Source organism: Notothenia rossii (assembly GCF_949606895.1).
Source record: "Notothenia rossii genome assembly, chromosome: 11".
NCBI classification, from domain to species: Eukaryota; Metazoa; Chordata; class Actinopteri; order Perciformes; family Nototheniidae; genus Notothenia; species Notothenia rossii.
The window spans coordinates 14420493-14435729 of NC_136910.1; the positions used below are offsets into that span (position 1 = coordinate 14420493).

Below are 15237 nucleotides of genomic sequence, written 5' to 3' on the forward strand. Positions count from 1 at the left end.
AATTTGTATTCATGTGCGTCCATCTGTTTCCGCTGTCAGGGAGACAAACGTGAGATGTTCAACTCGGTCCGTGACATGATCTACGACCTCATCGAATGGCGTTCCCAGATCCTGTCCGGCACCCTCCCGCAGGATGAGCTCACCGAACTCAAACAGAGAGTCACCTCCAAGATAGACTACGGCAACAAGTGAGGATCCTGTCTTTAGAGGCCTTTTAACCCCCCTCCCTCAGCTGATATCCCTTTTATCCTCATAGCTTTCCGAAAACATGACTCTTGTTGGAATAGGTCAGCAGTGTCAGTCAATAGAAAGTGACAGGTCATCGCTTAGCTTGAGGACAAACTGGAGGGATTTAGCTTCAGCAAAGCGTACTGTATTCCATCATGAAGTGACAGCTCTTTGCTGTGTCTGCAGTGGGCCTAGAAAATAGGTTGAAAATTGAAAGCTCCATTCTCCTCCTGTGATGAAACTTTAAACCTTTGGCCAGGTAGAGAAATGGCTTTTGCCTCCACAGAATGAGGGTGCTGATGAAATACGTTGACTACATGTTGGCCCGACTCCCTCCATGGAAGAAAGAGTCGGAAAATATATAGTGGAGCTTTGAAAGAGCTCAGGGTATGTTATACGAGTAGAAAATGTGGCAGCTTACAGTTAATGTATGCTATTTCCTTTTTTATACATTCATAATATGTATTTACCTAATCTCTTACGGCAGGGTTGTCAAACTCAATTTCTTCTCGGGCCACATTAGCATTATGGTTGCACTCAAAGGGCTGGTTGTAACTTTAAGACTATAAAAATACATATATAAATAGTTAATATATATAAAATAATGTATTATATTACATTATTGCCTCTGCATTGGATTATTATCGGATAGGGTAATAACTTCATAATTAACTACGTCTGAAAGCAGAAGTCTAGGGAAAATCATTGCAAGGCTCTTCACTGAGAATGTCACAAAATGATAAAAAAAAAAATCTAATTCTGAGAAAAAGGCAAATTCTAAGAAAAAATAAATATTTTGAAGAAAAAGTCAAATTCTGAGGAAAAAGTCAAATTTGAGATGCATTTTGGAAAATGTAGTTTATGGGCAACGTGCTTCTGTAAATCGGCATGTAACCGTATAATAACCATATTATATCCTTTGCAAGCTCTTGTGGGGCCGCATTAAATGAAGTCACGGGCCGGATTTGGCCCCCGGGCCTTGAGTTTGACACCCCTGTCTTACGGGTATATCTATTGTATGTCTTCATCTTGGCAGGTTCTGGCACTCGTTAACTCTGAAACATTTTTCTGAAAGGTACCTGGATCTGGATCTGGTGGTGAGAGACCAAGATGGGAACATCCTGGACCCGGAGACAACCAGCACCGTCAGCCTGTTCAGAGCGCACGAGGCGGCCTCCAAACAAATCGAGGACCGGATTCAAGAAGAGAGGGTAAAGATAGAGGTTCCCGCTTCTCTGGACGTCATTCATTCACCTGCAACTAGACATGGGTCTTTATCAAGACAGTTTATTGGAGATAAGCACTTTACTGCAAAGTGTGAATGGGATCTGCATGGGGTCATCTTGTTTTTCTGACTCATTAATTCTCAGCCAGAGTCAAACACACCACGGTTCTCACAGCGCTTCATATGAGATAAATGTTTGCTATGACCCCTCATTCATCTTCATTGGAGACTGCTTCCTCTACAGTAGTTTCTGCTCCATATCTATGTACATTTGTATCAATTTAGCTAACTGTGTGGCTCTAGGGATGGCAATGTTCATTAGTTTGGTCGGCCCAACACTTAAGTCCAGGCTGAAATATCTATCGATTTCTGTGAAATTTGTTACAGATATTCAAGATCCAAAAGCAATTCATGTTAATCCCTAACGTTTTATCGATAACTATTATAAAATGACAATTTGTCCAATACTGATATTGATGACTAAGCACCTGCAAAACAAACAAACAAACATTTGCTTTTAGCTGATTGCAAAACCATTGAAAAATCCATTGTGCTATTTTGCTTTCAAAAATGACTTGTTTCTCAAATGACACATGTCAAGTAACAGCACAGGCTTTAACAAAAATAAAACAAATGGTCAAAGTGTGTTTTTTAAGGTAAGAAAAATGCAGAGAAATGATAGTTGCATCTAAAATGGCATTTTGGCATTTGCACAATTCACGGACGTGGGGACAATTGGGCCACCGCTTGTACACAAAACCCCTTCACTGCTTCTTCAGAAAGCCAGGCACTCAGCCAGATGTCCTGTCTATTTTACTTGGCGTACCGGTGGCATCCCTCACCTAAATGTCATCTGGCAGTATGTAGGAGTGTAAGACGCTAAGTGCCCTGCAATTATGTGGTCTCATTGTACATGAACTTTTAATCCAGAGGTCTTTATTGCATATGCATGGGCAATCAAAAAGTGTCCAGGTCAACGCGATAAATATTAATGATATGGCCCCAGCATATTTTTGAAGGGCGTCCAAGGAACCAGCCCACCTTTATACTGCGGATGCACTTCTGGAGATCAAGCACATGTTAATGCTTTTTATTCCACTGAGGACAAAATGCATTGGAACTCAATTTTGATTGATTTCATTTAATTTCAAACCTTTATTTATCCAGGTGTGTCCCTTGAGATCATTGAGCTTTATTTTATAGACATTGTGCTGCTTAACTTTTCAGAAAGGCACAGAACCAGTGTCTGACATTCAATTATCTGGTGTGCTGTTGCTCACCACACCCACGCCCAGTATCTCTTCGTCCTCCGGGCTTATTGTTTAAACTCCACAGCACTGAGGTCTACCTACATGTGACAGAAAGCTATTGAAGATTGCCAGATATTGAGCGCTATATCTCTTGTTTCCCTCCGACAGTCTCAGAAGCAGAATATTGATCTGTCAAGGCAAGCAAAGTTTGCCTCCACACCGTCGTTCGGCCTCTTCGTGACTCTAAAGAATGTGGTGTGTAAGATCGGAGAGGATGCAGAGGTGCTCATGTCCCTCTACGACCCAGTGGACTCCAAGTTTGTCAGGTAAATCCATCGGTGTATATTCAATCTCTTTTATTCCCTTTATTAACTCACTCATGTTCACAGACTTCGTTCTGATGAAGCATTGGGATGTCAATTGAAACCAAAGTTCCTTTCTGGTTTAATAGGAAAATGTAAAGATGGTGGACTTGTGCCTTTTAGACACCGAATCAGAATCAGAATATCTTTATTGTTATCATACATAATATATATATATATATATATATATATATATATATATATATATATATATAGTAAGGTATAATGACATTTGGTTGGCGTCTCTCACTGCAGTAATAGAAATAAACACAAATAAGTAGATCAGTGATAAAAGCAGATGTAGCAGCAATAACAATGCCCATAAAATGAAATAGCAATTTACATATTTACACATTTTACAGGTTATAAACTTTACATATGCTAAACTCCAACAGTTTAAACATAACTGTGTTCATGAATTGATGCTTAAAATATCCGTGAATATATTTTTCTGAACTATACACCTATGTGTAGCCTACAGGGATTAGTGAAAAGTCGCATTCAAACACAGTTGGTATTTCTAGATAGAGTGGTGATGAGTTTACATGCACTTTTCATATGAAGACTAAACGTAAAGCCCTGTATGGACGAGATTTGATATCCTCATGGCGTTTGATGTTTCAGACTTACTCGTACTTTACAAAATCGTCAGCTATCAGCAAGTACAAACACTGACAGACACTTGGAAGCACACTCACACAGATACAGACGCACGCCATGCTGGAGCGTGACCAGAACAAGTGCAGCCTGCTTCCCGGGGATTTGCTATTGTTTTAGGATTTTGACAGCACATTATCACGAGTAGAGCAGCTCGGCCGTGGGATGTTTCCCTCACATCCAACATCATTCTTGCATTTTGCTTCTCAAGCGGATCGGTGTCAGGATTAACATTTAAGCTTCCTCAGCTTTCAAGGGAATGATATTGAATGCAACCCAACTGATTGCCTTTTTAATTTTCTTCTATGAGAATTTTATGTGAATCTTAAAAACTGCCAAGACAGACTAAAAGAATGAGTCATGCTTTCTCTCTCTCACAGTGAAAACTACCTGGTGAAATGGTCAAGTTCAGGTCTGGTTAAAGACATAGATCAGCTTCATAACCTGCGAGCCGTCTTCACGGTGAGTGTGTTTGCTTGTATACGTGTCCCTGTGGCCAGCCCACTGTTTATTCAGCCATGTTATGAGTCATGTGGGAGCCTGTTTGCAGAGCTTGTATTTGTTGAGCTCTCTCAGAAAGAGCTTGGCTCGTCATATGTATTTACAAAGCAGTCACCTCTATCTAATGGAAGCACAAGGGCGCAGGGGTCAGCGTGCATCCACTGGGAGCACTCTGCTACGTTTGGTACGCACTGAAAAGTTTGCCCGGAACACAAGCGCGTCTTCACTTAAGACAGTGCTTTTAATCGATCAGTTGTTGTTGTGCACCCTATGATTGATGTGGCCTGAGCAAAAAAAATGCTGTTGCCAGATTAGAATTTAAGTCCAAATGCTTTTTCTCGGGGCAAATATACAACCCCATTGTAATGGTTTTGGATTTGTCTACCTAAGCTTTAAGTCATATCTATCGATTCTACTGAGCATAAGCATTTTTTTTCATAATTTCTCTTTTTCCCAACCCTCTTCAGGACTTGGGCAGTGAAGATCTGAAGAGAGAGAAGATCAGCTTTGTGTGTCAGATTGTCCGAGTGGGGCGCATGGAGCTGCGAGACAACAACACCAAGAAGCTGACGTCAGGACTGAGGAGACCCTTTGGAGTGGCAGGTAGAGCAGACGACAGAGACACTGAGTAACACCCTATTGTTCCAAAGAAAAGCTGCACGACTTGTGTTACTATAATCAGACCTACCTTTTTTTTTTCGAACTGATTCTCTGAACTTCCATCCTCCCCTCTGGCTTTGCTTGAATAACCCCATGTAAATGAAACCGATCAGAACAGATCCCTTGTTATGCCTTGCACTCCACAGTATGTATTGTGCCAAAGTCTTTGCCAAGATGAGTGAATGTACTGTATTTGTCTAAGATTCATAGATATCTCAAATAAGTGGAAAGAAGAATTACAGTTTGATTTATCTCCTGTTGGCAAGCTGCCAGGTGTAAACTAATTAGATTGGTGTTTTGCCCACAGTTATCAAACAGAGCAAATGATACCCCCTCTTTCAGTGTCTTTTCCCCACTTCCACTTGAAGAGAAATGACAGCATGATTTATGATGGCTTATCCTTAGACATCAGCATGATGGAGAGCTGCATTTTTGAGATTTGCTTATTTTTTAGACGCTGTTGTAACAGGAATCATATGGTTTACATGTGACCGGAGGGGTAAAGACTGCTGCACAAATCACTCTGATTATCTGCACCGTCTCTCATTCGCTTAAGTGGAAGCGATTTCAAGAATGTGTTTCCTGTTTTGGTTTGCGGCTCCGCTGGTTAGGGTTCATGTTTGGTCAATATTGACCTGCAGGTTGTACACTCAGCTGATAGCCCAATGCATGCTGTGTTTGAAAACATTTGTTAGTCTGACAATGTTAGCACCCAATTTTGTATAATATTACATTATCAGGTCGCTTACTCAGCATTGCTCTCATACAAGTGTTATTCATTTTAAAATACATTTAAAGAGTAATTTATCACCAGACAGAAAATAAGTGTTTTGCTGCCCTCTCTGGTTGAAACCTCAGATATATACAAAACATGTCTCTGAAGTGTTTGGCTTGAAATACCAAACAGCTCTGTTTCCAAAGTGCTCATTCTCTCTCTGTTACTTTAGAGGAAAATAAGGAGCCACTCCCCACGCCCCTCTGAGAGATAGTTGGTTAAAAAATAACACAATGGTGCTTTAGAAGGAGATTCAGGTGATAAGGTGGGTGGGGGGGGGGGGTTTACCTTGGTTGGTTATTGGCTAATGGTTACACAAGCCAAAAAAACATTATGACATCATAAAGTGGCCAAAATCCGATCAGACAGGTTTTTATATAAATGGATCAGGACAAAAAGTGAGCAAATATTTTTTCCTGAAACTTTCAGAATCTCTTTACCCAGAGGGGACACATGTTTATGTATAAAAGACATGAAAAAGTGGATTTTGCACAATAGGTGACCTTTAAGTCTCGTTTACTCAACTAAACCCAGAAGTGGTTTGGTATGGCCAACAGTGTAACCACACCTAAACATGACGTCACAGGGTCCTGGAGTACACATGTACATCACTGCAGCAAAGTGGAAGAATGAAAACCCTGGCAAGTCTACAGAAAATACCTTTTTAATGCATTAAGTTACTCTATATGCTGATATTCTAACATCGTGTTTTTTCAGACCCCTCCCTCTGTCCTTTTACCATCTTAGTTGATTAGTGCTTACTGAGAAAAGGCCACCGTTAGCTGCTCTTACCCCCTGATGTGTCCTTGTCATACATTTCTCTGGCTCTTTTACAGCCTTGCTTTACTTTGCCTTGAAAATGTTTTAACCATCTCTCCTTGTTTTTCCACAGTAATGGATGTCACCGACATCATAACGGGCAAAATGGACGATGAGGACAAGCAGCACTTTATCCCATTTCAGCCGTAAGTGGATTGTCCAGCACCACAACAAAAAATCACAATAGCACATAAGGGAGCATAGAGTTCCTTTAAGCTTGGTATAATGTTGCATAAAATAGCAAAGCTGATGTCATTCTGCCATTTACACATATTCCCATTAATTTGAGTAAGCACAGTATGTCGGAAACTTAGCGGTCGTATTTAACTAATTTAAAGTCTTGAATCCTTGACACCTGATTAGCGGGGGTTTTAAGACGTTAGTGCTCCCCTTTTCCCTGCTGACTCAATTAAGGCAATCTCATTAACTGCTGCCATTCTCGTAGGACTGCGTACTGATACAGAGTAACCTTTTCCTTCATGTGATTTCCTGCATAATTGGAAAGGCTTCAGATTCAGGCAGTTTAGCTGGCAGATCGCCACACTTAACGGTTTTATCTGTAAGCATAAATCATGGAAATTAGAGCCTTCCAGCCCAAAAGAACAGGTTCTACAAGGTGTTATTTATGAAGTGTGAATATTTTCCACAAAATTTTAACTGATGAAATCGCAAATCTTGCCATCACTCTGTGTTTTCAAGGCTAAGAAAGCCATTTAGCGTCGGTTTGACGTGATGTATTTTGGATGGACTCCTGGCAGCAAAACACAAATGGAAATGGCTTTCAGAAAATGGACTACATAGATCAAAATCTTACTGAAACTGTTGGTGGTTCTTCTTTGTCCAAGACACGCACGCCCTTATTACAGATGAGCTCTCCTCTGGCTTGTTGTCTAGAATCAAACCAACTTAAATTAATATAATGCTTTTTCTAGCAAAGTTTCACTTCATGCTGACATGACTATTTGTTTAAGTCATATCAACTTCACCTTGGATTCTGGGAAGATAAAAGAAAACGGTTTCCCCAATTTGAAAACCGTTCATAAAATCCAATGCCCCTTTCAACAGAATTTCAATGTCCCACTGTGGCAAATTCTTAGGATCAAACTACTTTAAACATTTGAGGGTGAATCTCCCGTGTTCCTCTTGTCCTACACTGTACATGTCCCATAAATGTCCCTTATTCTTCCTCCTTGCTTGGATTGGTTTTGGATTCAAGGTTGGAGGCACTGAAGACAGCCTGAGTGACAGAGATCTTTTACTGCTTCCTCCATGCTCACATCATTCACCGCTGTCTTCTCCTCCATGCTCTACTTCTTCTTCTTGTTTTGAGTCCTCTGCACTGCAGATGGCATCGCCGGCGCCGCCAACTGCAAACATTTCTCTCACAGCTGCCACATGTGGTGTTTCCAAGATCACATCTGCTACCTCCCTATTCTCTGTTCACACTTACACTTACTTTAATGTTTAATTGGAATTTGGCACCGCACTGGAAGTGGGGTCCTTACTATAAAAGTAGTCCAATGGCTCATGAAGCCAAGCAAGTTTAACTTGTGGTAAACAATTACCAGATCTGTCACATCTATGGGGCCAATAGAGCAAGCGCACAAGCATTTCCTTATACCGCGATTCATCCTTAAAAAGCGTTAACTGTTCAACGTCAGTTTCAAATTGGCAGTCTCTTGGAAACACTTTTTTTTAGATCACATTAAGGACCTGGAAGTTGTAATTCAACAGTTTGGCCACTAATTGGTTTCAGAGCCTAGCACTGTTCCTGTATCCAGTCCCCTTTATTAGCCCATGGTTGGTACTGTTGACACCTGTAGCCCCATTGAGAACAAAACATGATGTAATACAGTGTTTTACATTTGCTTTGTCAATAAAGCAGAATTAGAATATTAATAATTGGGTATTGTCTTGAGTTTGAGGCCCTTTTTATATCATTACCCTCTTTGAAAACATTAAAAGGCCACCCCCAGGTCAAGCTTCACACGGCTCCTGTGGCGCTATAGCATTCACACCAAATCAACGTTGCTGCAATTAGTGCAGGATTATCTGGTGGTGTGGGAGAGTCATTTGAATAGCTCATTTACTGTCAAGAAACTGCACTACGATTAATGTCCTACTACCTCACAGGGTTTTACACTTTTCAACACAGTAAAGTGATAAGCCACCAAATTGTGATGCTGGGTTGTTTTTTCCATACTGCTGCAACTGCAGCCATCACATCTTAAAAACCCACATTGACATGTAAAGTATAGAAGGATATGCAGAGCCTAGTGTGAATGCAGCCTAAATGGTGACTTGGCATAACTTCCTAAATGAGGATTTCTCTGTGTTTCTTTCATCAACCTTCCTGGCTCAATGTTAACTGCTAACAAGTGGCTTTGTGTCACGGTATTCGCATCATTCTTCGGTGTGTCTCTGTTTCTCCGTCTCTCTTTCACCCCACTCCCAATCTCCCAACCATCACTCTGTGGCTCCCCTTCTCCTCCATCTCTTCTTCTCTGTGGTGTTTGCCTGTTGTTTGCATACTGCAGGCTAGCGTTGGATGACGCCATTCGCCACAAGCAGCTGAACATCTCCCGTTTTTCACCCAGGGTGGCAGGGGAGAACGACTTCCTCCAGACCGTCATCAACAAAGTTATCACCGCCAAAGAGGTCAATCACAAGGGCCAAGGTACAGTGAACATTTCAGACACAAGAACCAAGGCCGAGGAACGAAGTCGCCACGCTGTCAGTCTTTTATTGTCGCTAATAGAAATGCTAATAGAAATGCTAATAGAATTTGAAATTGCATCTATTGTGAAGTGTCATTATCTTTGTAAAAAAAAAAAGTGTTTTTATTCATTTTCCATCCCTGCTAATTATTTTACTGGGTCTATTATAATTAATGTCGGAGAGTAATATTTTATTTAGTTTAATTTGCTTTAATAAACAGTTTTTTATGCAATTTTAGCTCTGTTCACACAAGGTAACATAACCCGCTTACAGGGAATTCAAACAGTTCCTTTACTAAGAACATTATTCTTTGTCAAATATTCACATCATAAATCAACTTTCATACTAAAAATAGTTGCCCTCATCACCATGACTACACAATGTAAGTAATCCAGCTGTTAATTAAGCTGCTGAGTCGTCAGCAAAGACTGGATCTTATCGGGCTTTTGATATCTGTGGTTAGAAGATCAACATTAGCCATCTGAGGGATTTGTGCTGGGTGGGGGGGAAACGACGTGCAGCCTCCATGGTATTGTCATGACATACGAAGATGTACTCGGATAAATGTCAGGTCTGCTCTGGCCCACACTGGGAAGAACAGCGGAGCAATGAGAGCAGCTGCCCGGGTCACACTCGCATATCAAAAGGCTTCCTGCTTGGAGAGTGAGAGATAAGTCCCTCATAACAATATGGGGCCTGTGAAAGTGAACAAAGCCTCTGGGTTCTCAGGCATCACTCACTCTGGTGGCCTTTGAAGCGGTGCACTGCATGATGACTGCTTTAATTGGATCCACTTTTCTTTCTGTCTTGACCAGAGGTATGCATCTACGCTGCTTTGTTTTTCCTGAGAGAATATCCCATGGACCGAAACTGGCACATCATGCTGTCGGCATAACAGAAGCTCTCCTTCCAAAACAGGAGAAAAGCAGGACAGCTACTGGTGTTAAATTGTTAGGAAATATGACCCAATGAAAGTGCCCTGAAGACACTTTTGTTATTTTTATATATATTATTCAGAGACACAGTTTCCCTTTTTATAGCTTTGCACTCTCAGGTCTTTCCAATACCAATTATATAAATCTGAATTACTGCACAGTTTAGCTATTCTATCATAAATGTCAGATATTCTCCTAATAGAATAGAAAGTTACAAAATAAAAGTTTTTGCTATTGGGGACAGCATTATGAACTTGGCAGTGGAACAGAAAACAATGGTATTTTTTTTTAATCTAAAGTCTTCTCATTTATAGGGATACCAAGGGTTTGTTTGTTTTTTACGGAAAAACGTATTTACCTCCCATGTATTAGTGTTCTGAAGTAGCAATTTTAATTAAATAAAATAATTTTTGACATTTCTAACTACAGTAACAATACCATACATTTGTGAAACCTATGCAAATGTGAAGAGACACCCTCAAAAGGAAATACATGTGCTCATATACAGGTATTATGTAGATGTCTAGCATCACAAATCTAGGCTCATGCTTTGCATATTTTGTTATTTGAGTTTTTCCGTTTGTTTGTTAAAATAACTTTAATATTACATTAAAGGTTTTGTAGGTTTGCCCACCCACTACTCTATACTACACATTCAGCGGAGCACTAGGAAAACACACTTGTATCCTTTGTCATGTTCTCCTAATCACATCCCTGAGGGTAGCTTCAATTTAGTGTCTTGCCCTCGAGCTGTTGGATGTCTCTCTGGCAACCGACAGCAGAAAACACAGCTAGAAATCACTTTTTAGTAATTCCCCGAGGCCGTTTGCTCTCTCGCTGTCTCCTCCTGACGTTATCTTGGTCCCTCCCCTCTTTGCCTTGAATGCATCACCAGGCCTGTGGGTGACTCTGAAGCTGCTTCCTGGAGACATCCATCACATCAGGAAGGACTTCCCTCACCTGGTGGACCGATCCACCGCTGTGGCCCGCAAGATGGGCTTTCCTGAGATCATCATGCCAGGTGGAGATTTTTAAAACATTTGACCTTGGCTCTCTGAAAGTCTCCTTTTCTTAAATGTCATTGACTGAACATATCAATCATTCAGAAAGTGATTTTAAATTAAGAGCTACTATTGTACAGAATGTGAGTGAGGGAGAAAAGAACATTAAGGTTTGATGAAGACATTAGTTATTTAATAGAGTGAAGTCACCAGGAAGTACATGGTGCCAAATACCCACTTATGGCACCTAAGATGTAATGAGTTCTGCACTAATATTCACATAAACGATTGACCTTGAGCTCCTTGAAAACCCATAAAAGGGAAGATTTCCTCCCATCTGACCTGCTTGTTTCTGTAACTCCAAGGTGACGTTCGAAACGACATCTACGTTACACTGGCTCTGGGGGATTTTGACAAGGGAAGCAAGACCACACCCAAAAACGTTGAGGTGACCATGTCTGTTTACGATGAGGATGGCAAGAAACTAGAGGTAAGATTTGATGTTAACCTACTTATTTGTCCCGGTTCAGCTCATTCTCAGCATTCAGGACACAAGTATTTTCAGACAGTCTGTGATTCAGCAGGCTTTCTTTGATCTCACACAGCTCAGCACGCTGCTTAACTGACTAGCACTCCTGTAAAGCAGCATGATACCCAGGCCAGACTGGACGCCTTTGCCGCCCCGTCAAAAAATGACAGAATGCAATATTGGGTCTTTGTGGTTGATTGAGTAGCCTAACATTTGGCTCACTAATGCGGGAATCAACCTTGTCATTGTCAGAATCAGTTATAGACCAAGACATGCAGACAGGCAATAAAAGGAGCATGGGTTTAAAGTTTAACGGGATGCTATAGTGTTTTATTAGAAGTCGGGTCAAATAAGGTAGTTTTTTTTATTGTGGGTGTATAATATACAGTAGATAGTTGCACTCCCACAGTATGGAGAATCTGTTCTTAAAATCTAGGTTTCAAATCCTTATGATGGCTTCCAAAAAGTGTGCAAGCTGGAACACGTTTCATGAACTTTTGCTTCAGGTCTCTAATGTCCTTATGAAGGCTTTGTTTTATCCAAAGCAACTAGCCAGTAATCCATTCTTCTGATGTTTATGCATCCGGAATGGCTTTACCTCTTGTTCTGCAGAGGGCATTGAGGGATAAGAGAGGTGTAAGGGAGATGATCATGAGGAGTATGTACGAGTGGCTCTGGGAGGAGGCGTTTGTTCGTGGGAGAATGAACCCACTCAGTTTGTTTTCAGAGACTAATTTAACCCGTATTCAGTTTACATGCAGTTAAGTTACAGCTAATATTTTCTAGCAAGGCTTTCTTATATGTATTAACAGTAAAATGTTCACACTCATTATGCCCGAGTTGAAGTCACAAGGACTAATGACGAAGGAGTGATTTGCAGGGACGGCCTGCAGCTAACAGCCAATGAAAGGAGAGCGCTATTACCCTTAGCTGCTGTAATTATACACATTAGTCTAAGATTGAGAGGCTTCGTCAGTGATTTGGCCCAGCAGGCAGGAAGTGTAAGCATCCGTAGTGATTATGCTGTAAATGCAGTTCTGAAGTAGCAGAGAGAAGGGATGATCTCAACTTCTTTCTGATTTTACAGTCCCGGGAAATACACACAATTATCCACTGCTTCCTTGCTAGACAACTATTCTCATTGACTGTTCTTGATGGTATCATTTATAATGCAGTACATGGACACATTTGTCACTGATCACAGATTTTTCACAAACTTCCAATGTTTTTATATACTGTATTATACTTATTGTACTACAATGTCTACAAGCATCTACCAGAAGACATTATATACTTCATACCTTTTTTTTTTATTGATAGCTTGTTGCAAATACAGTTTTTAAACATGGGGTATTTATCGGTTTTCTATTATTACTATTACCGTAATTTTCGGACTATAAGCCGCGCCTTTTTCCCTATTTTTCGACGCTGCGGTTTATATAACGGTGCGGCTAATCTATGGATTTTTACAGCTAACGGCCAACACCTTTAACTCTATGGGCTCTATGGCCGGTCTGCGGACCCCCACCTTTAAGCGGCGGGTTCCAGCAGGAAAAGCTGGAGGCCGGAAAAGAGTGAGACAGGTAGCGCGCAAAAGTAAAAGTGGAACCGAGAGTGGTATGCCGCTGCTGCGGCTTATATTCAGGTGCGGCTTATAGTCCGAAAATTACGGTATTTATTTTTTTGTAATGATACCCAAATTGTCAGCTTATGTTCATTGATCACACCTGCGGATGTCATGGCCTTGTTTCCTTGCAGCGCTGCAGCTCTTTTCAACATCTTGCCTTGCAGCTTTTCATAGAACAGTCTCATCTGTTGGATCCTGTAGGGATCACAACTAATTGGTCAAATTCTCCGTCTTCCTTCCCGGATTTTAATTGGCAGGACAATTCTGTGTCTGAGCAGCTACTGCCTTGAGAAAGGAACTCTTTTGTTTACATCAAGCCATTTATGTTATATAATGAAGACGCCTCCATACACAAGGCACTTGAAAATAGGAACATGTAATTACATTACAAACTACATGAAGTTTTATAATAGGTTTACTTCGCAAGTTTCACTAATTGTCGAATTCTCCCTTGATTTTTCTCTGATTATGTCTCAGCCTTCGTCTCTCCTTTCTTCTTCTTTGGTCTCTTTCTATACCACTGTCTTTCATCATCTTTTCTCAATTTTATAACATATTTGTGATGTTGTGTAGTAAGAGGTTAGACCAGGGGTCTGCAAGCTTTTTGACCAAAAGAGCCATTTTCCCCCCTTTTCCACCAATTATTTTTGTCTGGAGCCACAAAACATATTTGATAGCTTATAAAGTTGTATATATTGTTATATCGTAGACAAAAACTTCAGTTCACTTTTATTTATTACATTATAGAAAACTGTTTACCTCAATTTACCATTTACCTTAATAATATACAAAGAACTCTTATAAGGAAAATAAAAAAGAATACACAGGCCTACTTTAAAATAAATCAACACAGCACTTGGGGGGTCCTCTGCACATTTGAAGAACATGAATATAATTAAAATGGGCTCACTTTGAAATAAAACAAACATATACAGTAGCAGCACCCTAAAAATAGTTGACTGATTGAATTATGACTGAAGATTGTCAGCTGTCTTCCTCTTCCGTGTTGTTCCTCCAATACGTAAAGCTGCAGCACCTTTAACAACTTCTCTCCACATATCAAACATACCGGGAAGCCAGCATCGTTTGCTGTGAAAGCATATAACTCTAGCCATGCAGAATGAACCCTCTGTGTTCCTCTGATACTTTTATTTTCTTTGATTTATCCATAGTTCGCTCATCGAGCCGGGGGTCAGTTATTCACCTGCATAAAAAGGCGCTCGCGCGGGACCGTAGCAGGATGTGACGCATATTTTAGTTGAACTAATTAAAAACGTTTTTTAAATGTATTTATGTTTCACAGTATCACCTCAAAATACAAGATATGAAACATTTTCAACCTTGCAACAAAATATAAATAGTCCTACAAATATCTTTTATTTTATTTCCTTCTTATTTTTGTCTAAGCTCAAGGGAGCCAGAGCAGAGGGCTTAAAGAGCCGCACGCGGCTCCGGAGCCGCGGGTTGCAGACCCCTGGGCTAGACAGTGGCCTCTCATGACCTTGACAAAGTAGCCTGTGGCTGTGTCTGGACCTCGGCCACTTTCTCCTCGGCAAAATCGGAAGCTTTCCTGAATCCAGGCCTTTTAGTGTAAGGGGAAGAGTCACTAGAGCTCGCACCTGCCCCCCAGATCCGCTCGGCATGGCTTGGGGAGACGAGGCCTGTTATTCCTGATAATTGCTGGTTGTCAGAAGCCATTAACGACAGAGTATTTTAGCAGCAGCAGGGCAGGGAGTCAGCTGGAGTAGCGGGAGGTGGGCAGGCTGAGTGCCGATTGATAGAAAACAAGGCATGCTTGCTATCCGCTGTCACTCCAATCCTCGTGCCAAAATCCCCCAAGGGGTCGTAGTATTTTACATAACGCACCCTTACCAATATTACATGGCTGGCTCCATCAGCACCAGCTGCTCTTCTCCCTGCGCCTGGCTCTCCTCCACTTCTCTCTGCATG

At 41.0% G+C, this 15237-nt stretch overlaps 1 protein-coding gene across 2 annotated transcripts in view; it reads left to right on the forward strand.

The window, feature by feature from the left end:
- The window catches only part of dock1 (dedicator of cytokinesis 1), a 169433-nt gene that overhangs the window by 25578 nt on the left and 128618 nt on the right, over positions 1–15237 (forward strand). The window contains exons 6-14 of one of the 2 annotated variants that reach the window (XM_079657413.1): positions 40–188; positions 1304–1439; positions 2872–3029; positions 4103–4184; positions 4691–4826; positions 6551–6623; positions 9015–9154; positions 11026–11151; positions 11497–11621. In XM_079657413.1, coding sequence (XP_079513539.1) covers positions 40–188; positions 1304–1439; positions 2872–3029; positions 4103–4184; positions 4691–4826; positions 6551–6623; positions 9015–9154; positions 11026–11151; positions 11497–11621 — 1125 coding nt within the window. The remainder of the gene's footprint in view (positions 1–39; positions 189–1303; positions 1440–2871; positions 3030–4102; positions 4185–4690; positions 4827–6550; positions 6624–9014; positions 9155–11025; positions 11152–11496; positions 11622–15237) is intronic. The other variant, XM_079657414.1, reaches the window with a different exon arrangement.